This window comes from Carcharodon carcharias, chromosome 14 (assembly GCF_017639515.1).
Source record: "Carcharodon carcharias isolate sCarCar2 chromosome 14, sCarCar2.pri, whole genome shotgun sequence".
NCBI classification, from domain to species: Eukaryota; Metazoa; Chordata; class Chondrichthyes; order Lamniformes; family Lamnidae; genus Carcharodon; species Carcharodon carcharias.
Window position 1 is genome coordinate 7,411,092 of NC_054480.1, and position 25,681 is coordinate 7,436,772.

Below are 25,681 nucleotides of genomic sequence, written 5' to 3' on the forward strand. Positions count from 1 at the left end.
TTAAAAATCAAATTAAAGCAGGAATTTCCCCCGACCCCTTATATTAAATCAGCTCAGTTGTCTTTTTTTAAAAAAAAACCATTGGTGTTGTGGAACCTGTCTGCGCCACATTTCCTTACAGCAAGTGGCCACAGAGAGGGAGGTGGGGGACGTGCAAGAGATGACCGGCGCTTTCTAAATGCAGCTCGTCCCTTGATATGAGCCCCAAAGGCGGGTCGCACTCATGAGCCTTCCAACTGGAGCCCTTAAGTTGCAACAAGTCCGTCTGGACCAAACGCCGAGCCGACTCTCCCCTCCGAGGAGGAGGAAGCTTTACAGCACGCACTGGGCTAAAGGAAATCGAAAGGGAAAGCAATTTGCGATGATTTGGTTTCCTGTTTCGAGGAGAGAAGGCTCCTCATGCTCTCTCACTCCCTGCCCCTGGGCTGTAAAGTTTCTGTAATTCCACTTCTCCTGTCCGAAAGCAGCACCCCCTCCAAGCTGCACCAGGAGAACCCTGTGGCTCAAGAGCATTTGTGCTTCTGGTCCGCTCCCCACCCCCCGCGTTGCCTCACGTTGATCTGGAAGATGTTGGGTGGTGAAGAGTACGATTCCACTTGGGCAGAGAGTGAAGAGGAGCCGGAGCCGGAGCCAGAGCTGGAGCCGGAGCCGGACTCAGACTCAGCAACCCCAGCCCCAGCCCCGAAACCCAAGGAGAAAGGATTGCAATCGTGGACTGCGGTGAGAGCTGGATGGGCTTGGGAGGGGACAGTGAAAGAGCTCGGGGATTCTGACGGATGTGGGTCTGCGTTCAGAGCCGGGCCCCTGTCTCTGTTGCCTGACGGATAGTTTGCCTGCAATAAATAACCCTTGCAGCTTTAACCATGACAGGCACCGGCCGGGTGAAATTCCAGGTTGAATTTGACCCTGTGTCCCACAGTCTTTTACCGCAAGGGAAACCCCAAACTCTCTTCAATGATCCATAGCCCAATTCTGGAAGTTTAACAGCTGAACCTTGGCAAGGCTTTGTGTATTGTAGCTGCAGTTTAATACGCCAGGCAGCAGGTGCCATATTAGTACAATGCTGTGAGCTTCCCTAACCGCCCACCCCCTCCCCTCCCCTGCTTAACCAGAACCCTAGGACTGGGGAGCTCTGAGCCTGCTGCACTGCACAGAGGTGGCTCCTGAATTTCCTACAAATCCAATGAAAGATCTCAGGGATATTTGTGGTGGGTGTGAGTGGGCAAGTTACGCACGTTGCACCCGAATCTCCTCGATCGTCCGAACAATCCCTTCCACCCGCACCCATCTGCCCCCTGCCCCCCCCAAAGAATCGGGGTGACTCGCTTACTCTCCGGTGGGATGGGTTCCAAGATGGTTGATAAGTCCAATGCGTGATCTGCAGACTCTGCCACAGGTGGGGCAGAAGAGTTATTTGGAGGTTTGTGTACTCCCTCCAAAGCCTCGACTTGGCCTCTGCACGCTTCCAGCGAAGTCTCTCGACGTGTTCAGTGCCTCTCCGAATAAACCATTTCTATTTTGGTCGGCGGTCACAAGCCAGGGTCTCCTATACGAGTCGGCAGGAAGGCTTGATCTCTTCAAGGATGCTTTGAGGACATCCCTAAAGCATTCCCACTCTCCTCCTGTGGGTCCCCTGCTGCAACCTTGTTCCGAGTGGAGCAGTTGCTTCAGGAGTCTGGTGTCAGACAAATGAACCACCTTCCCTCTACAGCGGAGCTGGTTTTCAGTGATTAGCACCTTGATGCTGAGCATGTTGTCTTGGGAGATGATGTTGTTGTTGGACATCCTTTCCTGCCACTGCATTTGGAGGAACTTGTGACTGTGCCTAACGCACATGAGTAATGGCTTAAAATGAGTTGAAATAATTCCCTTGCTTAAAGAGGGAATATAAGGTGTGAGTTTGGTATTTTTTCTGGACTCCAATTTTTAACACCCATTTTCATTTTGCTGAATTCCAATGAAATTCACAGGAAGTTTGAGCATAACTTGATGTTGGCAGAATGGGTGCATCCATTGAGCCTAAATTCTGGGCAGTACCCAGAGAGGAAATTCGAGGCTTAAAAAATTAACAATTATTTCTGCAGGAAATTTGAGTTTGACTTGATGTATTTATTTATTAATGTTTAAGTTAATGCCAGATAGGTTTTAAGAAAGTGCAAATGCTGCCCAATATAAAACTACATGAACGTTTTATAAACCAGATGTGGCGTTTGAATTAAACTCTAGGACCAGATGGAGGCTGATTCAGAACTTATGCTGCAAAGCACAAAGTGGAACTTGCTTCACACCGATTCTAGTCTTGGTATAAATGTTTCTTAAAAACCTTTATTCCAAACAAAATGTCTATAATGAACTCATGGCTTTTGTACTCTTACTGATAAAGGGTTGAAGTTTCTATAAAGCAATAGGTCCTATTCCTGATGAGGTAAGTGAAGGGGGAGGCCATTCAGCCTCGCCCCCCAATCCTGAGCCTGTTACAAGGGATCAGGAGAATGTCATTCAGCCCCTCGAGTCTGTTACGTGCTAACTGAGATTGTTCCCATTGGCGGACGGGCCGAGGACCAGGTGACGCAGATTTGAGGTGAACGATAAAAGAATCAAAGGCTTCCTGAGGAATAGCTTTTTTTCTTCAGCGAGTGGTTAGATTTTGAATACACAGCCTGAGAGTGCAATGGAGGCAGATTCAATGGTGGCTTTCAAGGCTTTCATAGCAGCTGAAAAGAGAAAAATTGCAGGTGCTAAGAACTTGATTTTTCAGACAGGTTCCTCACAAGAAACATCAAATTTATTTACAGGCTGCAGCCTCAGTTACATGCTCCCTTCAAGCTCCACAACTAGAGGAAGAACTCCCACTCTATTGTTCCCCGCGCATATAGCTGATACGTTCACGCTGTCACGTGATATTATACAATACAATAAGTCTTAAAGCTACAGTCACTACATTCCTTAAAGCTACAATTACTACGTTTCTCCCCCTTTAAATTTTTTGTACGGTTTATATTTACAAGAACATCAACCTTCATGACATTACAAATATATACACCGGTCATGGAATTATCAGTTCAGTATCTCCGGTGGCTTCCTGATCCAGGTGGAACGCCGCAGTTCCGTGACTTTTGAACCTCTTACAGGATCCACATTCTCTGGAACTGCAGCAACATCAGGGACCTCTTTCGGTCCAGGCAGTTCAGTGTCTTCCACTCCGACAGAGACATCTGTCCTTGGTTGATTAATTTCATCAGGGACCACGGGTTCCACAATGGTTACAGGTGGAACATCATTTTGCTGGGGTATCTCCCTTCTTCTCAAATGATCCATGTGTTTGCAGGTGATCCGGCCCTCCACATCTACGTGGTACGACAGGGATCTGGTCACAGAAACTATTACACCAGGTAACCAACTTGACCCGCCACCGATGTTTCATATGTATACTGCTTCACCAACATTAAATTCTCGCTCACGGCTATGCAAATCATGAGTCAACTTTTTTGATTCCCTTGACTTTTCTCTACCTTCCTCTCCAAATGGGGAAGTGCCAGGCTTAATCTTGTTTATGGCATCGCTTGATAAGTAATTCTGAAGGCGTTGAACCTGTAGTTGTGTGGGGATTGTTCATTGTCTTTTCTGGACCACCTTCCACCTTTGTCGTCTTCTGTCTACCACAGAGTTTAGTCTCGTCCTTCATTTTGACTTCACAGTCGGCCAGGCTTCTCTCAGGAGAAATCTCAACTTTGTCCCATTCAGGGATTGAGCAACCCATGGCTTCGTCACCCACTTGCATTTTGGAAAGTTCCACGACCTTTCCTCCTAATACCTCTTCAGTTTCACTCAGCTGATTCTTCAGTTCTTCTGTCTCCTTCTTGTATCTGTTGTCTTCCTTTTGGAACCTTGAACATTGCTGCATCTTCTCTGCCAACTGGTCCTTCAGCTTGTTCAGAGAGACGGTAAATTCTTTCTGATTCCCTTCGTAATTTTTCAGGGGTACAAATTTCGACCTGAGGGATCCTCGTCCGTGTGTGAAGGTCATTCAACAGGTTTTCCTTTTTCTTTGCAGAGCTCACTCGCTTCATCTGGAATTCTGTCATTCGGCAGAGTCGCCTTGAGTTTCTCCTGCTGTTTTTTCATGCTGCTGTTTAAGATAGTCTTCATTTCTTCAGGTTGCTGAATGGCTACACGCTCCTTTTTCATCCCGTTGCGGTCCTTGGACTCTCCAGGCTCTTTCTGAAGTACCTTGTCTTGTTCCTTTTTCAACTCAGCAACTCTTCCTGCTTCCTTTTGAAATCTCACTGGCCAATCAAGGTTAATTTCCCTCCACCAATTGCGACCTAAAAGGCTTGGCCCTCTGCCTTCTAATGCCATCACTGGGAGTTGTGCTGTTTGGTGCTTCTAATAAGCAGGGATAGTGGTAATACCCTTCACTTGGATAGCTTCGCCAGTATAACTTTTCAATTTAGCTGAAGTCTGTTCCAATTCAATTGGAACCCTTAGTTAAATGTTTGAAGGTGTGCTCTCCTGCTACAGTGGATGAAGCACCCAGTGTCCACTTCCATCATTAAAGGCTTTCCATTTACCTGCAGAGTAACAGTGATTGGCTCTTTCTTCCCTACTTTTACATTAAATAGGGAGTAAACATCAGAATTGGTGGTTTTTGGTTCCTCCACATTATGTACTTTGATTAACTTAGTTTGCTGCCTGGGAGTCTCTCTCAATTTTGCTTTTCAATGCTTCAGTATGTGGCCTCTTTTATGGCAAAAACAGCACTCCACCTCTTTAAAACGGCAAGTTTCAGGAGTATGGTTGCTTCCAAATTGGTAACAGTTCATTTTCAGATTTACTGCTGAGCTGTTTCCCATATTTAGTTTAAATTTCTGGGTAGCGGAGACGGTCTCCCACTTTGTAGCGGAGCCCTAGCTTTCTGTGCCACGCCCAGCTGTCCGTTCCCACCCTAACTGGAAAACGGCGCTATTTTGTGCACCTTGTCTCGCCTGCGCGATCCATTTGGCACCTTCCATCGCGAGTGCTATTTCCAATGCTTTTTGAAAAATCGAGGTTTACTTCAGCTAATAATCATCATTGAATGGCATCATCTGTCACACTGCAGACCAAACGATCCCTGAGCATATTGCTTAAGGTCTCCCTGAAATCACAGTGTTCAGTCAGTTGTTTCAGTTTTGCCATGGGTGGAGCACTGGTCTCCCCCCTGGGCGCTAGCGCTCAAATCAAACCTGAACCTCAGCATGGTGACTGAGGATTTGAGCGTGAAAGTGTCCCTTAATGAGGTCTACCAATTCACCAATTGGGGGCGTTTGGGGCTGTGAAACTTCAGATTAAATTATAGATTTTACTCCCGCATACGCTTAGGAGATTTGCTCTCCTCTTTTCCTCCTCTGTTATATTGTTTGCCTGGAAATAGAACCCAAGGCATCCTACATATTGACACCAACCCTCTGTGGATGGTTCAAAGGGGTCAATCCTGCCAAAATGCAGCATGTGTGGTGAGTATATCTTCCTTTTCTGCTGTTTAAAGAAGATACTCACAGTCGCTGGGTGAGGGACAACATCAGACCTGATTTATCCTCGTCACCAGTTTGTTATGGACTTGATTTTTCCAGACAGGTTCATTAGAAACATCGAACCTTATTTACAGGCTGCAGCAGCAGTTACATGCTCCACAACTAGAAGAAATCCCACTCTAAGCTTCCCCACACTTGGAGCTGATTCGTTCACACTGTCACATTATACTACACAATAAGTCTTAAAGCTACAGTCACTACATTCCTTAAAGCTACAATTACTACAGCAGGGCTACAGGAAAGAGGTTAATTGGGACTAGCTAAATTGCTCTTGCAGAGAACTATGACAGACTTGACAGACCGAGATGCCTCCTTTGCTGAAACCATTTTATGATTCTAACAGGAGGAGGCCATTCAGTCCCTGAGCCTGTTATGTAGAAACAGGAGTAACGTCAATTTTTTAAAAAGTTATTTTTGGAATGTGGGCATCACAAGCAAGTCTGGCATTTATCGGCCATGCCTAGTTTCAGTCAGAAGGTGATCATGGTGGCGGGCCACCTTCTTGAGTCATTGCTGGTGGTTTGATGCAACCGAGTAGCTTGTTATCTGTGGTGGTGTAGGACTGGAGTCATGTATAAGTGCAGAGCGGTAAGGATAGCAGGTTTCCTTCCCTGAAGGGCATTAGTGAGTCTGACCAATCCACCAGCTTCACCAAGGTCACTTTTACTAATGACAATCTTTATTCCAGATTTCTTTTTTTAAATTGCATTTATATTTTTAATCTGCCGTGATACAAAACAACCTCGCATTCTTTCCGTCTGTCAAGGAAACAAGAAATTGTAACATTTTTCTTATGTACTGGGAGTCAGGCTGTAATTGGATTAAGAGCTAGAGTGTCGGCAAGGGCCTAAGGTCAACAGCCTTTGAAAGAACTATCCAGGTATGATGGACCTAATTAACTCTCCTGTGCTTTATAAGTGTTAGATTTGGTAGCACGGCACAAGAACTTAGGTCTTGTGTAGTTATGTCAAGTGCACTAACCACTTCTGAAACTTTTTAAAAAAAAAAAGATAAAGTACATTTTTACAATCATCCCATGTCCGTCGCTGCTAAAATTGTGACTGACACTGAGAACCAAATGGTTTAGAATAATATCCAGGCAAGTCATATTTTTAACATTCATTCTCGGGCTTTGGGTTGCAGCCTCTAGATAATGTGCTTTTGTGATACGTGCTTCATTGAGGGCAAGTTTTCTTGGGATTTACCTGTATAATCAGGATTTCCTCTAAAATTACAGCAGTAAAGCAAGTGAAACCATAAGGAAACTCACCCTGGTTTCCAGTTGTTTCCTAGGCACCGTTAGCTGTGTTGTATTTGATTTCCTGTAATTGTTTATTGAAGTACATAAGTTCGACGACCAAGATTTAAAATGTTTTAAGTTCTGTCGCATCCACTATTTTGTTCAACTCAGTCCCACAGCAGGACATGATGTAAGGGAACTTCCTGGAGGCAGCCCTGAAGTAATGGCTTGTCTTTGCAACTTGCATTTCTTTGCACTGGTTTGTGGATAGGGACAAAAGGTTTTTTACACTAAACTTGTACTTCTGTTCATTCCTGCTTGGTGGAATGGTTCTCGCTTACTGTCTCTCAATTTACTGTCCCTCAGATTTATTTTCTTCAGTGGTTGTGGGGCCTAATCCTCTCCATTTTTTCGAATTGGACCCTGGTGAGTTTTTCTTACTCTTTATTTTTTTGAAGAACAAGCACAAACCCCAGGACTGGAACAGAGCCATTTAACATGCACAATGCTCAGTCACTACCTGCACCTGTGGATAGTGGGTGTGGGCATTAGTTGCATTTCTGTCTCATCTTTCATGGTCTCAGAACATCCCAAAGTGCTTCACAGCCAATTAAGTACTTTTTGAAGAGTAGTCACTGTTGCATTTTGGGAAATGTGGCGGCCAATTTGCACACAGCAAGATCCCACAAGCAACAGTGTGATCCTTACAGATAATCTGTTTTATTAAAGGATGTTGATTACGGGATGAATATTGACCAGGATGCTGGGGATAATTCGCCAGCTCTTCTTCAAAATAGTGACGTCATATCTTTTATGTGCACTTTAGAGGGCCTGTTTGACATCTTGTGTGAAAGACGGCACCTCCCACAGTGCAGCACTCCCTCAGTACTCTCCTGGAGTGTGAGGCTGGATTATGTACTCTAGTCTTTGGAGTGGGACTTGAACCCATAATCATCTGACTAATAGCACCTACTCAGCCAAACCTTTGAGCTGACGAGAATTGCAGCCTAGGCTCAGACATGAAGGATGACCGGTGGATTGAGGTACCAGAATCTATCCAGTTTAATCGAACTTGAGAGGAGAGTGAGAAGAGACCTGTGATTGAGCCTCAACGATTTACAATCTATATCAGTGACTTCAGTGAAGGGACCGAGTGCAGTATATCCAAGTTTGCTGCTGATACTAAGCTGGGTGGAAAAGTGTGAAGAAGATGCAAAAGCTGCTAAGGGATATAGGCAGGTTAAAGTGAGTGGGCAAGAAGGTGGCAAATGGAGTACAATGTGGTGGAATGTGAAATCCACCATCTTGGTGCAACAAAGATTCACTGGATAGATTCCTGGGTTGAAAAGATTGCCTAATGAGGAGAGATTGAGTAGAATGAGTCTATACTCTCTGAAGGTTAGAAGAAAGAGAGGTGATCTCATTGAAACATAAAAGATTCTTAGAGGACTTGGCAGGGGAGATACTGAGAGGCTGTTTTTCCCGGGCTGGGGGGTCTAAAACTAGGGGTCATGTTCTCAGGATAACAGGTTGACCATTTAGGACTGAGACGAAGAGAAATTTCTTCACTCAGAGGGTTATGAATCTGAAATTCTCCACTCTGCAGACTTGTGGATAGTCAGTTTTTGAATATATTCAAGTCTGGGAGCGATAGACTTTCATTTACTAAGGGAATCAAGGAAAAAGAAGAAAGAATTGTATTTCTGGAGCACATTTCACAATCTCAAGATGTGCAAAACAACATACAGCCAGTGAAGTACTTTGAAATGTATTCACAGATGTAATGTAGGAGATGTAGCAGCCAAGATCCCAAAACAGAAACATGATAGTGGCCAGATAAATCTTTTTTGTGATGTTAACTGGGGGATAAATGTTGAATTGTTGAATCATAGGAAAAGGATGGTTACAGGACAATAGGCCATTTGGCCTGTCATGTCTGTGCTGGCTCTATGTAAGAGCAGTTCAACTCATCCCACTCCCCTGCCTTTTCCCCCTTAGTCCTACAGACTTTTCTCGTATAATTACCCAATTCCCTTTTGAAAGCCACAGTTCCTCCTTCCTCCGCTACACTCTCAGGCAGTACACTCCAGATCCTAACCACTTGTTGCATAAAAATGTTTTTTTCTTCATGTCATCTTTTGCCAACCTTAACTTGGTGTCCTCTGATTCTTTCTCTCTACTCTGTCCAGATACTTCATGATTTTGAACACCTCTATCAAATCTCCTCTCAACCTTCTCTTCTCCAAGGAGGCCAAGCCCAGCTTTTACAACCTACCCAAGTAACTGAAGCTACATTGGTCAGGATACCAGGCAGAACTTCCCTGCTCTTCTACATAATAATGTCATGAGATGTTTTACATCCACTTGAGAGGGCAGAAAGGGCCTTGGTTTAACATCCCATCCAAAAGATGGCACCTCTAATAGTGCAGCAAAGTTCGCAGTGGAGTGGTGGTAGCTATTTGTTAAATATAAATACATGCAAAATCCACTTACCCACATGTGGTTAAATCAGTGTGAGAGGCAGTGAACCAAACCTGAGGCTCATCAGAAATTTCTATTGGAAAACATTAGACCAAAGTATGTTCACATTACTTTACAGAAGAATCGACAGGAGACTGAGCCTAGACTTACTGAGAAGAGGTACCATCCGAAATATGTAAGTACCATGCTAGTGTTCTGTGAGAGAGTTGTGTGTATATGTATATGTCTTTTCCTAAAATAATTTGTGGGATGTGGGCATTGTTGGAAAGGCCAACATCAATTGCCCAGCCCTTGAGAAGGTGGTGGTGAGCAGCCTTCTTGAGCCGCTGCAGTCCATGTGGTGTAGGTACACCCACAGTGCTGTTAGGGAGGAAGCTCCAGGATTTTGACCCAGCGACAGTGAAGGAACGGCGATATATTTCCAAGTCAGGACAGTGAGTGACTTGGAGGGGAACTTCCAGGTGGTGGTGTTCACAGAATCACAGCGCAGAAGAGGCCCTTCGGCCCATCGAGTCTGCACCGACATGTGAGAAACACCTGACCTACCTACCTAATCCCATTTACCAGCACTTGGCCCATAGCCTTGAATGTTATGATGTGCCAAGTGCTCGTCCGGGTACTTTAGAGGATGTGTTCCCATCTATCTGCTGTCCTTGTCCTTATAGATGGTAGCGTTCCTGGGTTTAACATATGACTCATGTCTGTATATGGAGCTAATATCTGACAATAGAAATATTTTGGATTCCAAAGAAGCAGAAAAAAACAAAGGAAAGGAAACCTAGATGCCAAAAACATTCTTTAGCTCCTCCGTTACTGTCTAATCTCAAAATACAGGTCGCCTGTTGCTCGGCAGGTGTTTAACCCCAGGGTTTGGCTCCTCTTCCTGGGCTGATGTAAATATCGACTGCTTGTTTATTTCAGGACATGCCGTATCGATGGCGAAACTGGAGAGCAGCAAAGGACCTCCAGCGCTACCGACATGGTTACCCTGTGAGTATGCGAGTGAGCTGCAGATAGTTGTATCTGGTAGCTTGTATCACTAGTTGTTTGTGCCTCATGGTGTGATATTAAACACTTCTGAGCTGGATTCCGGTTTGAGCTCATTAGCTAGGCTGTTACCCCCTTGCAGCACTGAGGGAGTGCTACCCTTCAGTTGCAACAGGTCAAGGTTGAGTGTTGTTTTATTATACTTAGAGCTTATAGCACAGAAACAGGCATTCGGCCAAACCGGGCTACACTGGTGTTTATGCTCCAGATGAGCTCCCCCTACCCCATGACATATCCTTCTATCTAAAAGTGAAGCATTGTGGATGCTGGGATTCTGAAATAAAAACAGGAAATATTAGAAATACTCAGCAGGTTTGACAGCATTTGTGTAGAGAGAAACAACATCTCGGGTTGTGATCCACGACCTGAAATGCTGGCCCAGATTTTTGCTCAAGTGGTCTTTAAAAATGGCAGATGGGGCCGATTTCTGGCAGTTTTCACCAGCGCGGGTAAAGGCTGCAGATGCCACTCCCGCCCTCGGTGGCTCCATTGCCGGCATGGGCAGTTCAAACACTTGCTTAACTTTTTGGTGGGGTCTGGCCCCTTCTCTAAGTAGACATGGCTCACTGCCTCTCGGAAGTGTTGTGAGCCACAGGAGGAACTGCAGTCTCAAGTCAATGATCAAAAAAAAGAGAGATATTTGACATTCCCATTGAGATACATTGGCCTTCTTACCTTGTGATAAAGTTGTCAGTCACTCACAGTCAGTGATAGTATCAGTGTCAGAAGCTTTTATCCACCAATGATGTGTAAATAAACACAGAGGCAGTGAAAAAACTTCAAAGAAACAACAGGTTCTTACAGGGGAATGAAGATGTCAATCAAATAAGCTTTCCCTCCTGACTGCAGCTGTATAAACTTTGTTTACAAGATCTAAAGTGCATTAGCCGTTCTTGGAGCTCAGCCACACATTCATAATGAGGCCATCTGTTCAGCCTACTTTTGTCGATACAGCTGCCATTATGAATGAGTGGCTGAGCTCCAAGAATGACCTTGTCATCACCTGCTTTTTCTTTGAAGAGTTTTTTTCACTGCCTGTATGTTTACTTACACCAGATTAAGAGGTCTGAAGTGGAGAAAAGTTCTGACAATGATACTATGAATGGCTATGGTTAACTGACACTTTCAAGAGGTTGTAGGTTGATTTATTTTTTCAAAGGGCCTTTTCAAAGCCTCTGCTTATTGTGTCAGTTTCAGGATTATTTCAAAGACTTGCCAATGGTTCATAGTGAATACTGGGAGAGTGGAAATGGAGGGTGCATGGGGCTATGAGGGTACATGGAGGGCATGTGAAGGGGTGAGAGTGGGGGTGAAGATGTGAGGGCCTGACATTCAACATTACAACTGGACTGATAGCCCAGTAAACAGAGGAGGACGTTACACTCTGCCAGCCTCGCCATCCACCCGCCTCTGTTGTTGCCTCGAGTCTGTTTCCGAAGGCAGCAGGCCCAACTCCATCCTGCCCCCACCTACCCAGAAGGAAAATGTGGTGGGTGGGGGCTTTTTTGAAGGACACCAGTCCATTGGGTTGGGAAGTTTCCCAATTTGACCTTCCTGCTGCCTCCAGGAAAATCCAGCCCGGTAACTGATGCTGTCAGACCTGCTGAGTATGCCCAGCTTTTTCTGTTTTTATTTAGCATATCCTTCCATTCCTTTCTCCTTCACGTGTTTATCTAGCTTTCCCTTTAATGCATCTCTGCCATTTACCTCAACCACTCTTTGCGGTAGTGACTTGCACGTTCTCAGCAGTCTCTTGATGAAGAAGTTTCTCCTGGATTCCCTATTGAGATTCTAAATGTTTACATAGGCAGTTTCAATGTTAAAGCCAGCTATTTTCCCACATTGATCAGTCTTCTAATCTTAACAGGATTTAGATGATAAAGTAAAGAATAATGACAACATCAACTTCAAGTTCTACATGAACAAAAAGCCCTCTCAGCCAGATGGTAAGTGCTTGCCAGCTGATCCTTTTTATTCATTGCCATTGGGAGAACTCCCCAGCTCTATTTCAAATAGTAATTGCGGAATCTTTGCTGTTCACCTGGGAGGGCTAACGGGACCTCAGTTTAATGTCTCACCTGAAAGACGGGACCCCCAACATTGCAGCACACCCTCAATACTGCACTGGAGGTGTCAACCTCAAATTTGTGTCGAAGTTTCTAGAGCAGGATGTGAACCCACAACCTTCTGACCCTGAGGTGAGAGTGCTAGCCACTGAACCAAGCTAAAACCTCAAATTGTTGTCCTTTGGTAGACTTTGAATATTGTTCCCTGTGGATGCAAGCTGTCAAATGAATCTCCTTTAGGGCTTTTGCAGCTGATGAGGAGATTTCTAACACATAAGCATGAGCTACATTTTGAGCTGTATCTGGCTGTATAAGATATGGAAAGGACTGCATTACCCAACCTCCTGACACCTGCACACAGTCCAACACAGTTTGACTCCACACTGACTATGTTAGACATTACAGCCAGGTGGGTTGCTATTTTGGTTTCTTTTTAACTCCCAGGTACCCAATGGAAGGTTAACTTTTAATTTCTTTCCTCTTCTAGAGTGGACAATAGATGCAATGTTTACAAAGTTGAAAGGCAACTATGAGCAATTGGAGAGGAACCATTCATACATCCAATGGTATTATGTCTTTTTCTATATCTGTGCATTTGACTAGCTTATAAGGAGGTAAAGGTGTTCATTTTTTGTTCAGTTAGATGGTACACTTTTTTAAAAAAATGAATCTTTCCAAGGATTCAGCGTGACAACCAATAGGGCAGACGATCTGTCTCAGCAGCCCCTGAGACCTCTCTGCCCTGTATTGCTACAGCGTCACACCAGGTTAGTAAAGTGGTTAAGAAAGTGTATGAATGCTTTGCTTTGTAAATCAGGGCCTTGACGACAATGACAGGAAGTTATGCTAAGTTTTACAGACTTCTGGTTAAGCCTCCCATGGAGTATTGTGTACAACTCTGGGCACCACATGGTCCATGTGAAGGTGAAGTCCCATCTTCACATTGAAGATACCCTCCATCATGTTAATCTGTGCTAAATGGGAGAGATTTAAAACAGATGCAGCAACTCAACACTGGGCATCCATGAGGTGCTGTGAGCCATCAGCAGCAGCAGAATTGTACTCAAACACAATCTGTAACCTCATGGCCCGGCATATCCCCTACTCTACCATTACCTTCCAGCCAGGGGATCAACCTTGGTTCAATGAAGAGTGCAGGAGGACATGCCAGGAGCAGCACCAGGCATACCTAAAAATGAGGTGTCAGCACAGGACTGCTTGTGTGTCAAACAGCATAAGCAGCAAGTGATAGACAGACCTAAGCGATTCCACAACCAACGGATCAGATCTAAGCCCTGCAGTCCTGCCCACATCCAGTCGTGAATAATGTTGGACAATTAAACAACTCACTACATGAGGAGGCTCCATAAATAGCCCCATCCTTAATGATGGGGGAGCCTAGCGCATCAGTGCAAGAGATAAGGCTGAAGAACTTGATGCAATCTTCAGCTAGAAGTGCCAAGTGGATGATCCTTTTCCGGAGGTCCCCAGCATCACAGATGCCAGTCTTCAGCCGATTCGATCCACTCCATGTAATATCAAGAAAAGGCTGAAGGCACTGGATACTGCAAAGGCTATAGGCCCTGACAATATCCCGGTAATAGTACTGAACACTTGTGCTCCAGAACTTGCCACCCCCTATCAAGCTGTTCCAGTACAGCTACAACACTGGCATCTACCCAGCTATGTGGAAAATTCTCCTGCACACAAAAAGCAGGACAAATCCAAACTGGCCAATTACTGCCCCATCAGTCTACTCTCGATCATCAGTAAAGTGATGGAAGAGGTCATCAACAGTGCTATCAAGCAGCACTTGCTTAGCAACAACCTGCTTACTCATGCTCAGTTTGGGTTCTGCCAGGGTCACTCAGCTCCTGACCTCATTACAGCCTTGGTTCAAACATGGACAAAAGAGCTGGACTCCCGAGGTGAGGTGAGAGTGACTGCCCTTGACATCAAGGCAGCATTTGACTGAGTGTGGCATCAAGGAGTCCTAGCAAAACTGGAGTGAATGGGAATCAGGGGGAAAACTCTCTGCTGATTGGAATCATTCCTAGCACAAAGGAAGATGGTTGTGGTTGTTGGAGGTCAATCATCTCAGCTCCAGGACATCACTACAGGAGTTCCTCAGGGTAGTGTCCTCGGCCCAGCCATCTTCAGCTGCTTCGTCAATGACCTTCCTTCCATTGTAAGGTCAGAAGTAGGGGTGTTCACTAATGATTGCACAATGTTCAGCACCATTCGTGACTCCTCAAATACTGAAACAGTCCATGTGCAAGACTTAGACAATATCCAGGCTTGGCTGACAAGTGGCAAGTAACATTTGCAGCACACGAGTGCCAGGCAATGACCATCTCCAACAAGAGGAAATCCAACCATCGCCCCTTGACATTCAATGGCATTACCGTCGCTGAATCCCCCACTATCAACATTCTTGGGGTTTCAGTTGACCAGAAACTCAACTGGACTAACCATATAAATACTGTGGCTACAAGAGCAGATCAGGGGTTAGGAATCCTGCGGTGAGTAACTCCCCTCCTGACTCCCCAAAGCCTGCGCACCATTTACAAGGCACAAATCAGGAATGTGATGGAATACTCTCCACTTGCCTGGATGAGTGCAGCTCCCATAGCACTCAAGAAGCTTGACACCATCCAAGACAAAGCAAACGCACAGTAGCAGCAGTGTGTACCATCTACAAGATGCACGGGAGGAATTCACCAAGGCTCCTTCGATAGCACCTTCCAAAACCATGACTAATATTATCTAGCAGACACATGGGAACACCACCTCCTGGAGGTTCCCTCCAAGTCACTCACCATCCTTAGAAATATATTGCCGTTCCTTCACTGTCGCTGGGTCAAAATCCTGGAACTCCCTCCCTAACAGCACTGTGGGTGTACCTACATCACATGGACTGCAGCGGTTCAAGAAGGCAGCTCACCACCACCTTCTCAAGGGTATTTAGGGATGGGTAACAAATGCTGGCCTAGCTAGCAATGCCCACATCCCATGAATGAATAAAAAATACCAGACTTCAGAAAGGATGTCAAGGTCTTGGAGAAGGTATAGAGGAGGTTTACCGGGATTAGATCATGTTTGAGAGATTTCAGTTATGTCGAGAGAATAGAGTGTGAGATCGTTCTCCCTAGAGCAGAGACGGTTAGAGTGAGACCTCGAAAATGTGTTCAGAATTATGAGGGGACTTGATAGAGCAAGTAGGGTGAAATATTTCCTACAGCAAGTTAGTTAGCAACCACTCGTAACATAATTGATAAAAAAGACAACTAGAACAAGATGAGAAGTGTCTTCACCCACAGAGTTGTTATGGACTGTAAATCATTACCTGAAAGGGTGGTGACATCAGATTGCATAAGAACTTTCAGAAATAAATTGGACGTCTCCCTGAAGAGAGCTAATTTGCAGGGTTAGAACCGTAGAACCATAGGACACTACAGCACAGAAAAAACAGGCCATTCGGCCCTTCTAGTCTGTGCTGAAATATTATTCCGCTAGCCCCATTGACCTGCACCCAGTCCATAACCCACCAGACCTCTCCTATCCATCTATCCAATTTATTCTTAAAACTTAAGAGTGAGCCCGCATTTACCACGTCAGATGGCAGCTCGTTCCACACTCTCACCACTCTCTGAGTGAAGAAATTCCCCCTAATGTTCCCCCTAAACCTTTCCCCTTTCACCCTAAAGCCATGTCCTCTCGTGTTTATCTCTCCTAATCTAAGTGGAAAGAGCCTACTCTCATTTACTCTGTCTATACCCCTCATAATTTTGTAAATTTCTATCAAATCTCCCCTCATCCTTCTACGCTCCAAGGAATAAATTCCTAACCTGTTTAATCTTTCCCTGTAACTCAACTCCTGAAGACCCGGCAACATCCTAGTAAATCTTCTCTGCACTCTTTCAATCTTACTGATATCCTTCCTGTAATTAGGCGACCAGAACTGCACACAATACTCCAAAGTTGGCCTCACCAATGTCTTATACAACCTCACCGTAACATCCAAACTCCTATACTCAATACTTTGATTTATGAAGGCCAGTATCAAAAGCTTTCTTTACAACCCTGTCTACCTGTGACGCCACTTTCATGGAATTATGTATCTGAACTCCCAGATCCCTTTGTTCCTCCACACTCCTCAGTGCCCTACCATTTACTGTGTATGTCCTACCTTGGTTTGTCCTTCCAAAATGCAACCCCTCACACTTTTCCGCATTAAATTCCATCTGCCATTTTCTGGCCCATTTTTCCAGTTGGTCCAGATCCCTCTGCAGGCTTTGAAAGCCTTCCTCGCTGTTCACAACGCCTCCAATCTTAGTGTCATCAGCAAACTTGCTGATCCAATTCACCACATTATCATCCAGATCATTAATATAGACAACAAACAACAATGGTCCCAGCACAGATCCCTGAGGCACACCGCTAGTCACAGGCCTCCAGTCTGAGAAGCAATCATCCACCACCACTTTCTGTCTTCTCCCACACAGCCAATTTCGAATCCAGTTTACAACATCTCCATGGATACCAAGTGTCTGAACCTTCTGAACTAACCTCCCATATGGGACCTTGTCAAAGGCCTTACTAAAGTCCATGTAGACAACATCCACAGCCTTTCCTTCATCTACTTGCTTGGTAACCTCCTCGAAAAACTCTATAAGGTTCGTTAAACATGACCTACCACACACAAAGCCATGCTGACTATCCTTAAACAGCCCTTGGCTGTCCAAATAATTGTACATCCGATCTCTCAGAACACCTTCCAATAATTTACCTGCTACTGACGTCAGGCCCACTGGCCTGTAATTACCTGGTTTACTTTTGGAGCCTTTTTTTAAACAACGGAACAACATGAGCTACCCTCCAATCCTCCGGCACCTCACCCGTGGCTAAGGTCATTTTAAATATTTCTGCCAGGGCCCCTGCAATTTCTACACTAGTCTCCCTCAAGGTCCGAGGGAATATCATGTCAGGCCTGGGGGATTAATCTACCTTTATTCGCTGTAAGGCAGCAAGCACCTCCTCCTCTTTAATCTCTATACGTTCCATGACACTACTGCTTGTTTCCCTTCCTTTCTTATACACTATGCCAGTTTCCTGAGTAAATACTGATGCAAAAAAACTATTTAAAATCTCCCCCATCTCGTGAGGCTCCACACATAGATGACCACTCTGATCTTCAAGGGGACCAATTGTGTCCCTTACTATCCTTTTACTCTTAATATACTTGTAGAAACCCTTCGGGTTTACCTTCACATTATCTGCCAAAGCAACCTCATGTCTTCTTTTTGCCTTCCTGATTTCCTTCTTTAGTATTTTCTTACATTTTCTATACTCTACAAGTACCTAATTTGCTCCTTGTTGCCTATACCTGCTATACAACTCTCTCTTCTTCTTAACCAGATCGCCAATATCCCTTGAAAACCAAGGTTCCCTATGCCTGTTAACTTTGCCTTTAATCCTGACAGGAACATGCAAACTCTGCACTCTCAAAATTTCGCCTTTGAGTGCCTTCCACTTACTGAACACATCCTTGCCAGAAAACAACTTGTCCCAATCCACTCTTCCTAGATCCTTTCTCATTTCCACAAAATTGGCCTTTCTCCAGTTTAGAATCTCAACTCGAGGACCAGACCTATCCTTATCCATAATTAACTTAAAACTAATGACATTGTGGTCACTGGACCCAAAATGTTCGCCTACACATACTTCTGTCACCTGACCTGTCTGGTTCCCTAATAGGAGATCAAGTATTGCATCCTCTCTCATTGGTACCTCTATATATTGATTTAGTAAACTTTCCTGAACACATTTGACAAACTCCAAGCCATCCAGCCCTTTTACAGTATGGGAGTCCCAGTCAATATGTGGAAAGTTGAAATCTCCTGCTATCACAACTTTCTGTTTCTTACATCAGTCTGCTATCTCTCTACAGATTTGCTCCTCCAATTCTGTCGGACTATTGGGCGGTCTATAATACAACTCTATTAGTGTGGTCACACCTTTCCCATTCCTCAGCTCCACCCATATGGCCTCTGTAGACGAGCCCTCTGGGCTGTCCTGTCTACACACAGCTGTAATATTTTCCGTGACTAGTAATGCCACTCCTCCCCCTTTCATCCCTCCCGCTCTATCGCGTCTGAAACAACGGAACACCAGAACATTGAGCTGCCAGTCCTGCCCCTCCTGCAACCAAGTCTCACTAATAGCAATAATATCATAATCCCACATGCCAATCCACTCCCTAAGCTCATCTGCCTTTCCGACAATACTCCTTGCATTGAAATAGATGCAACTGAGAACATTTCTACCACGTACAAACCTTTGATTTCTGTCTATACATGCATTCCTCACTTGACCTTTATCCTCCTCCACCTCACTATCCGCTCTAACACTCAGGTTCCCCTCCCCCTGCAAATCTAGTTTAAACGCCCCGGAGCAGCACTAGCAAACCTACCCACAAGGATGTTAGTCCCCCTCCAGTTCAGGTGCAAACCGTCCCATCGGAACAGGTCCCACCTTCCCTGGAACGGAGCCCAATTGTCCAGAAACATGAAGCCCTCCCTCCTGCACCATCTCCTTAGCCACGTATTTAGCTGCATTATCCTCCTATTTCTAGCCTCACTAACACGTGTCACGGGTAGCACTCCTGAGATCGTAACCCTGGAGGTCCTGTCCTTCAACTTTGCACCTAACTCCTAAACTCTGCAGGACCTCCTCCTCCTTCCTATCCACCTCATTGGTCCCTACATGGACCACGACATCTGGCTGCTCACCCTCCTTCCTGAGAATACTGAGAACTCGATCCGAGATATCGCAGACCCTGGCACCAGGGAGGCAACAGACCATCCTGGATTCTCGATCTCTCCCCCAGAACCTCCTATCTGTCCCCCTAACTATCGAATCCCCTATCACTACTGCTCTCCTCTTTTCCCTCCCTCCTTACTGAGCTCCAGGGTCCAGTCTCGGTGCCAGAAGGGAAGCGGCTGTGATGCGAGAGTAAATTAAATTGGATAGGTCTTTCAAAGAACCAAGGTAGGCACAATTTGTGCTTTAAGACACTTTGATTTACGGAATGACCTGGAACGAATATCATGACTGCCCTCACCACCAGCAATCTGATGGAGGAGGCCACTGAACCTGCATGCCATTCTTGCCATAGTGTTGTGCATTGACGGGTAATTTTATTTCTCATTCTTGGGATATGAGCTGGCATTACTAACATTTATTTCCAACCCTGATTGCCCTTGAGAAGGAAGTGATGAGCTGTGTTCCAGGTAGGTACACCCACCGTGCTGTTAGGAAGGGAATTCCAGGATTTTCACCCAGCTACAGTGAAGGAACAGCGATTTATTTCCAAGTCAGGATGGTGAGTGGCTGGGAGGGGAACTTGCAGTTGGTGGTGTTCCCATGCACCTATTGCTCTTGTCCTTCTAGATGGTAAGGGGTTCAGATTTTGGAAGGTGCTGTCAAAGGAGGCCTGGTGAGATGCTGCAGTGTATCTTGTTGATGCTACACACTGATGCCACTGTGTGTCGGTGGTGGAGGGAGTGAATGTTTGTGGATGTGGTGCCAGTCAAGGGGGCTGCTTTGTCCTGGATGGTGTAAAGCTTCTTGCGTGTTGTGGGAGCTGCACTCATCCAGGCAAGTGGAGAGTATTCCATCACACTCCTGACTTGTGCCTTGTAGATGGTGGACAGGCTTTGGGGAGTCAGGAGGTGAGTTACTCGTCGCAGGATTCCTACCCTCTGACCTGCTCTTGTAGCCACAGTATTTATATGGCTCGTCCAGTTCAGTTTCTAGTTAATGGTAACCCTCCAGGATGTTGATAGTGGGGAATTCAGTGATGGTAATGCCATTGAACGTCAAAGGGTGATGGTTAGATTCTGTCTTGTTGGAGGTGATCATTGCCTGGCACTTGTGTGGTGGCAGTACAGCTTCATGGTGATACGAGAGCATGCTGCTTAAGTATTGTGAATATTTAAATTACTACAGTCTTCAGTTCTGCGTTGGAAAGCATTGTTTAAAATTTTCCTGACAATGTTGGAGCTGTCCTCATTTCTCACCATTTGATTTGTGCTTTCAGGCTGTTTCCATTGCGAGAACCTGGAATGAATTGGTATGCCAAGGAACTCACAAGTCACGAAATTGAGGTATGTATCAGGGAGAGGAATTATTCAGTGTGTTGCTCTCCATCCGACTCAAAAGCACTAAATATTCCTGATCTTTAGAAAGACAAGTCTATACAAGCTTAGGGCACAGGAGGTGGCAATTTGGCCAGTTGTGCCATTGAAAGAACTGCCCATTAATCCTGTTATCCCTGCCCTTTCCCCATAGCCCTGCAAGTTTTTCCTTTTCAAGTGTTTTTCCAATTCTCTTTGGAAAGTTATTATTGAATCTGCTTCCACCGTCCTTTAAGGCAGTGCATTTCAGATCTTAACAACTTGCTGTGTTAAAGCAATTCACTTCGTTCCTTCCCTGGTACAATAAACAAAGGAATGGCAAAAATAAAACAAAAATGAGGGGAATACCGGCTGTTCAGGGAAGCCAGAGAGGAAATAGCGGGTGCTCTGATGATCACTTTCCAATCCTCACTGGGTACTGGTGAGGTACCAGAAGACTGGAGATCTGCAAACATTGTACCATTATTTAAAAAGGGTGCAAGGGGTAGGCCAGACAGTTATAGGCCGGTCAGTCTGATTTTGGTGGTGGGCAAATTATTAGAATCAATTCCGAGAGACCGGAGAAACTGTCCCATAGAAAGGAATGGAGTAATTGGGGATAGTTGGAATGGTTTTGTTAGGGGAAGATCGTATCTTACTAATTTTATCAAATTTTTTGAGAAATAACAAGGAGGGTTGATGAGGGTAGTGTAGTGGGTGTTGTCTACATGGCAGACTGGTCAGAAAAGTAAAAGCCTATGAGACACAGGGGAATGTGGCAAGTTAGATCCAAAATTGGCTCGGTGACAGAAAACAAAGGATAATGGCCAATAGATGTTTTTGCGAATGGAAAACGGTTTCCAATGGTGTCCTGTAGGGCTTAGTGTTGGAGCCCTCGCTGTTTGTCGTATGTATTAATGACTTAGACTTAAATGTGGAAGGCATGATTGGGAAATTTGCAGATGACACAAAAATTGGCCATACAGTTGATAGTGAAAACGGGAGCTGTTGTCTCCAGAATGATATCAATGGTTTGGACGAAAAGATGGCAGATGGAATTCAACCCAGAGAAGTGTGAGATAATACATTTGGGGAGGGCAAACAAAGCAAGGGAATACTCAATAAATGGGAGGATATCAGGAGGGGTTGAGGAAGTGCGAGACCTTGGAGTGCATGTCCACAGGTCCTTGAAGGTGGTAAAGAAAGCACATGGAATACTTTTCTTTAAGATAAAGGCAAAATACTGCAGATGCTGGAAATCTGAAACAAAAACAAAATATGCTGGAAAAACTCAGCAGGTCTGACAGCATCTGTGGAGAGAAAGACAGAGTTAACGTTTCGAGTCTGTATGACTCTTTTTCAGAGCTGAAGAAGTCATACGGACTTGAAACATTAACTCTGTCTTTCTCTGCACAGATGCTGTCAGACCTGCTGAGTTTTTCCAGCATTTTTTGTTTATGAACGCTTTCCTTTAATGGATGCGGTATAAAATACAAGAGCAGGGATATAATGAGGGAACTGTATGAAACGCTGGTGAGGCCACAGCTGGAATTCTGTATACAGTTCTGCCCACCACAAAATCATAGTGTCTGGATAAAATAGCTCTGCAGAGAGTACATTGGAGATTTACAAGAATGTTGCCAGGGCTTGAAAATTGCAGCTATGAGGAGAGGTTGGATAGGCTGGGGTAGTTTTCCTGAGAACTGAGGAGGCTGAGGGGTGACCTGATTGAGGTGTGCAAACTTGAGGGGTCTGGATAGGGTAGACAGGGATGCCCTGTTTTCCCCTAGCGGAGAGGTCAATTACCAGGGGGCACAGATTGAATGTGATTGGTAGAACGATTAGAGGGGACATGAGGAAAAACTTCTTCACCCAGAGGGTGGTGGGTGTTTGGAACTCACTGCCTGGTTTGGTGGTGGAGGCAGAAACCCTCACCTCATTTAAAAGGTACCTGGATCTACCAGGGGAAGCAGGACATTCCTGTCTACTCTGGCTAGGCCCCTAAAGTGCTGTAACCTGCAAGGCTATAGAGTAGGTGCTGGAAGGAGGTGGGATTAGAATGGGCAGCTAGTTTTTTATCAGCTGGTACAGACACGATGGGCTGAGTGGCCTCGTTCTGTGCCGTTAACTTTTCTATGGTTCTAATGCAGGAACATAGGACTTTGGAACATTTGGAATAGGCCTTCAACCTGCTGATGTGTTTGTGATCTCAGCTCAACTTTCCTGTCATGGTGGGCAGAAAGGAAAGTGGAGTTGAGATCACAACCAGATCAGCCATGATCTTATGGAATAGTGGAGCAGGCTCGAAGGGCCGAATGGCCTTCTGGTCCTAAATCCTATGTTCCCTACAGGTTTTTATTTTGCTCACTCTTCTCTTTACTGTCCCATGCTTGCCATTATACATGGAGGAAACTGAAAAGTTAATTAGTATTTGAAGTGATGGGATCCATTGGTGTTGAATTCTCTGAAACTTTAAGTTCAGTGTACAAACATCCTTTAAGTAAAGTAAGGAACATGTTTTCCCATGAGAAGGAGGCAAATGCCAGTCTGAAATTTATTTTGTGAAAGTCACATTGTGAGTCTCCCTGCATCTCCAGAGTCACTATGTGGATTCTGACTGTAGAGTAGAGACAAATTCTGGCCAACATTTCTTACCTTCCTAAGAAAGTGAATGGCCCAGAGGGAACGATCCCTGCGGAAAGCCGCCCGTGGGGTGAATGGATGATGTGTTTGGTGGTGGCATCATGCTGGAGTTGGCGGAAATGGCGGAGGATGATCCTTTGAATGCGGAGGCTGGTGGGGTGATAAGTGAGGACAAGGAGGACCCTATCATGTTTCTGGGAGGGAGGAGAAGGCGTGAGGGCGGATGCGCGGGAGATGAGCCGGACACGGTTGAGGGCCCTGTCAACAACCATGGGTTGAAAACCTCGGTTAAGGAAGAAGGAGAACATGTCAGAGGAACTGTTTTTAAAGGTAGCATCATCAGTTCAGATGCGACGGAGGCGAAGGAACTGAGAGAATGGGATGGAGTCCTTATAGGAAGCGGGGTGGAGGAGCTGTAGTCGAGGTAGCTGTAGGAGTCGGTGGGTTTGTAATGGATATTGGTGGACAGTCTATCACCAGAAATTGAGACTGAGAGGTCAAGGAAGGGAAGGGAAGTGTCAGAGATGGACCATGTGAAAATGATGGAGGGGTGGAAATTGGAAGCAAAATTAATAAATTTTTCCAGATCCAGACGAGAGCATGAAGCAGCACCGAAGTAATCATCAATGTACCGGAGAAAGAGTTGTGAGAGGGGGCCTGAGTAGGACTGGAACAAGGAATGTTCCACATACCCAGTAAAGAGACAGGCATAGCTGGGGCCCATATGGGTACCCATAGCCACACCTTTTATTTGGAGGAAGTGAGAGGAATTTAAGGAGAAATTGTTCAGTGAGAGAACAAGTTCAGCCAGGGATCGTTCCTTCCGGGACACCTTGGTCCACTCCTCCATCACCCCCTACACCTCAACCCCTCCCACAGCACCTTCCCATGCAACCGCAGAAGATGCAACACCTGCCCCTTTACTTCCCCTCTCCTCACCGTCCAAGGGCCCAAACACTCCTTTCAGGTGAAGCAGCATTTCACTTGCACTTCCCTCAATTTAGTCTACTGCATTCGCTGCTCCCAATGCGGTTTCCTCTACATTGGAGAGACCAAACACAGACTAGGTGACCACTTTGCGGAACACCTTTGGTCTGTCCGTAAGCATGACCCAGACCTCCCTGTCGCTTGCCATTTCAACACTCCACCCTGCTCTCATGCCCACATGTCTGTCCTTGGCCTGCTGCATTGTTCCAGTGAAGCTCAACGCACACTGGAGGAACAGCACCTCATCTTCCGACTAGGAACTTTACAGCCTTCCGGACTTAACTTTGAGTTCAACAATTTCAGATCATGAACTCTCTCCTCCATCCCCACCCCCTTTCCGATCCCCCTTTTTCCAATAATTTATAATTTTTTTACAACTATATTTTTTTCTTTTCCCTCCTATTTTTAAATTTATTTCAATCCATTGTTTCATCTCCACCTTTTAGCCCATTCCAATCCCTTCCCCCACCCCACCCCCAGTAGGGCCATCTCCCACTAGCTTGCTTCCCTTAATGTCCCCATTAGCACATTCTTTAGATAATATTACCACCATCAACACCCCTTTGTCCTTTTGTCTATGACATCTTTGGCAGTCTCTTCTTGGTCTCCACTTATCACTGGCCCCCTATCGAGCTCTACCTGTCCCACCCCCCTCTACCAGCTTATATTTCATCTCATTTCTATATGTCCTAGTTCTGATGAAGAGTCATATGGACTCGAAACATCAACTGTATCCCTCTCTGCAGATGCTGTCAGACCTGCTGAGTTTTTCCAGGTATTTTTGTTTTCGTTCTAGATTTCCAGCATCTGCAGTATTTTGCTTTTATCTTAGTTCTATTTTCATTTCTGTTTTAATATTTCCCATCCCGGATGATATTTGTAAATCTGCTCTGACGGGGGAATTGAACCGAGAACTTTACTGATCAACTGTGTTTATATTTATCCTCTAAGCACAGCTCGTTGCCTTGAGTTCTGATAGTGTCATTTTACAGCCAATGAAAAGTATGTGAGGAGTTAAGACAAGGTAGTTCTTTTGCTTTTAATTAATTTATGGGATGTGGGTGTCGCTGGCAATGCCATCAATTAGTATCCATCCCTAATTGCCCTTGAGAGGGTGGTGGTGAGCTGCCTTCTTGAACTGCTGCAGTCCATGTGGTGTAGGTACACCCACAGAGCTGTTAGGGAGGGAGTTCCAGGATTTTGACCCAGCGACAGTGAAGGAACAGTGATATATTTCCAAGTCAGAATGGTGAATAGCTTAGAGGGGAACTTCCAGGAGGTGGTATTCCCATCTATTTGCTGCCCTTGTCCTTCTAGATGGTAGTGGTCGTGGGTTTGGGAAGTGTTGACAGAGGACCCTTGGTGAGTTCCTGCAGTACATCTTGTAGATGGTACACACTGCTGCTACTGTGCATTGGTGGTGGAGGGAGTGAATGTTTGTGAATGTGGTGCCAATCAAGCTGGCTG

General features: G+C 45.3%; 1 protein-coding gene across 2 annotated transcripts in view; it reads left to right on the forward strand.

The window, feature by feature from the left end:
* Nucleotides 1–312: 312 nt before the first annotated feature.
* LOC121287410 (opioid growth factor receptor-like protein 1) overlaps nucleotides 313–25,681 on the forward strand; it is a 29,355-nt gene continuing 3,986 nt past the window's right edge. The window contains exons 1-7 of one of the 2 annotated variants that reach the window (XM_041205259.1): nucleotides 313–720; nucleotides 7,180–7,239; nucleotides 9,413–9,469; nucleotides 10,216–10,284; nucleotides 12,209–12,287; nucleotides 12,895–12,973; nucleotides 20,509–20,575. In XM_041205259.1, coding sequence (XP_041061193.1) covers nucleotides 400–720; nucleotides 7,180–7,239; nucleotides 9,413–9,469; nucleotides 10,216–10,284; nucleotides 12,209–12,287; nucleotides 12,895–12,973; nucleotides 20,509–20,575 — 732 coding nt within the window. In that variant the 5' untranslated portion in view covers nucleotides 313–399. The remainder of the gene's footprint in view (nucleotides 721–7,179; nucleotides 7,240–9,412; nucleotides 9,470–10,215; nucleotides 10,285–12,208; nucleotides 12,288–12,894; nucleotides 12,974–20,508; nucleotides 20,576–25,681) is intronic. The other variant, XM_041205260.1, reaches the window with a different exon arrangement.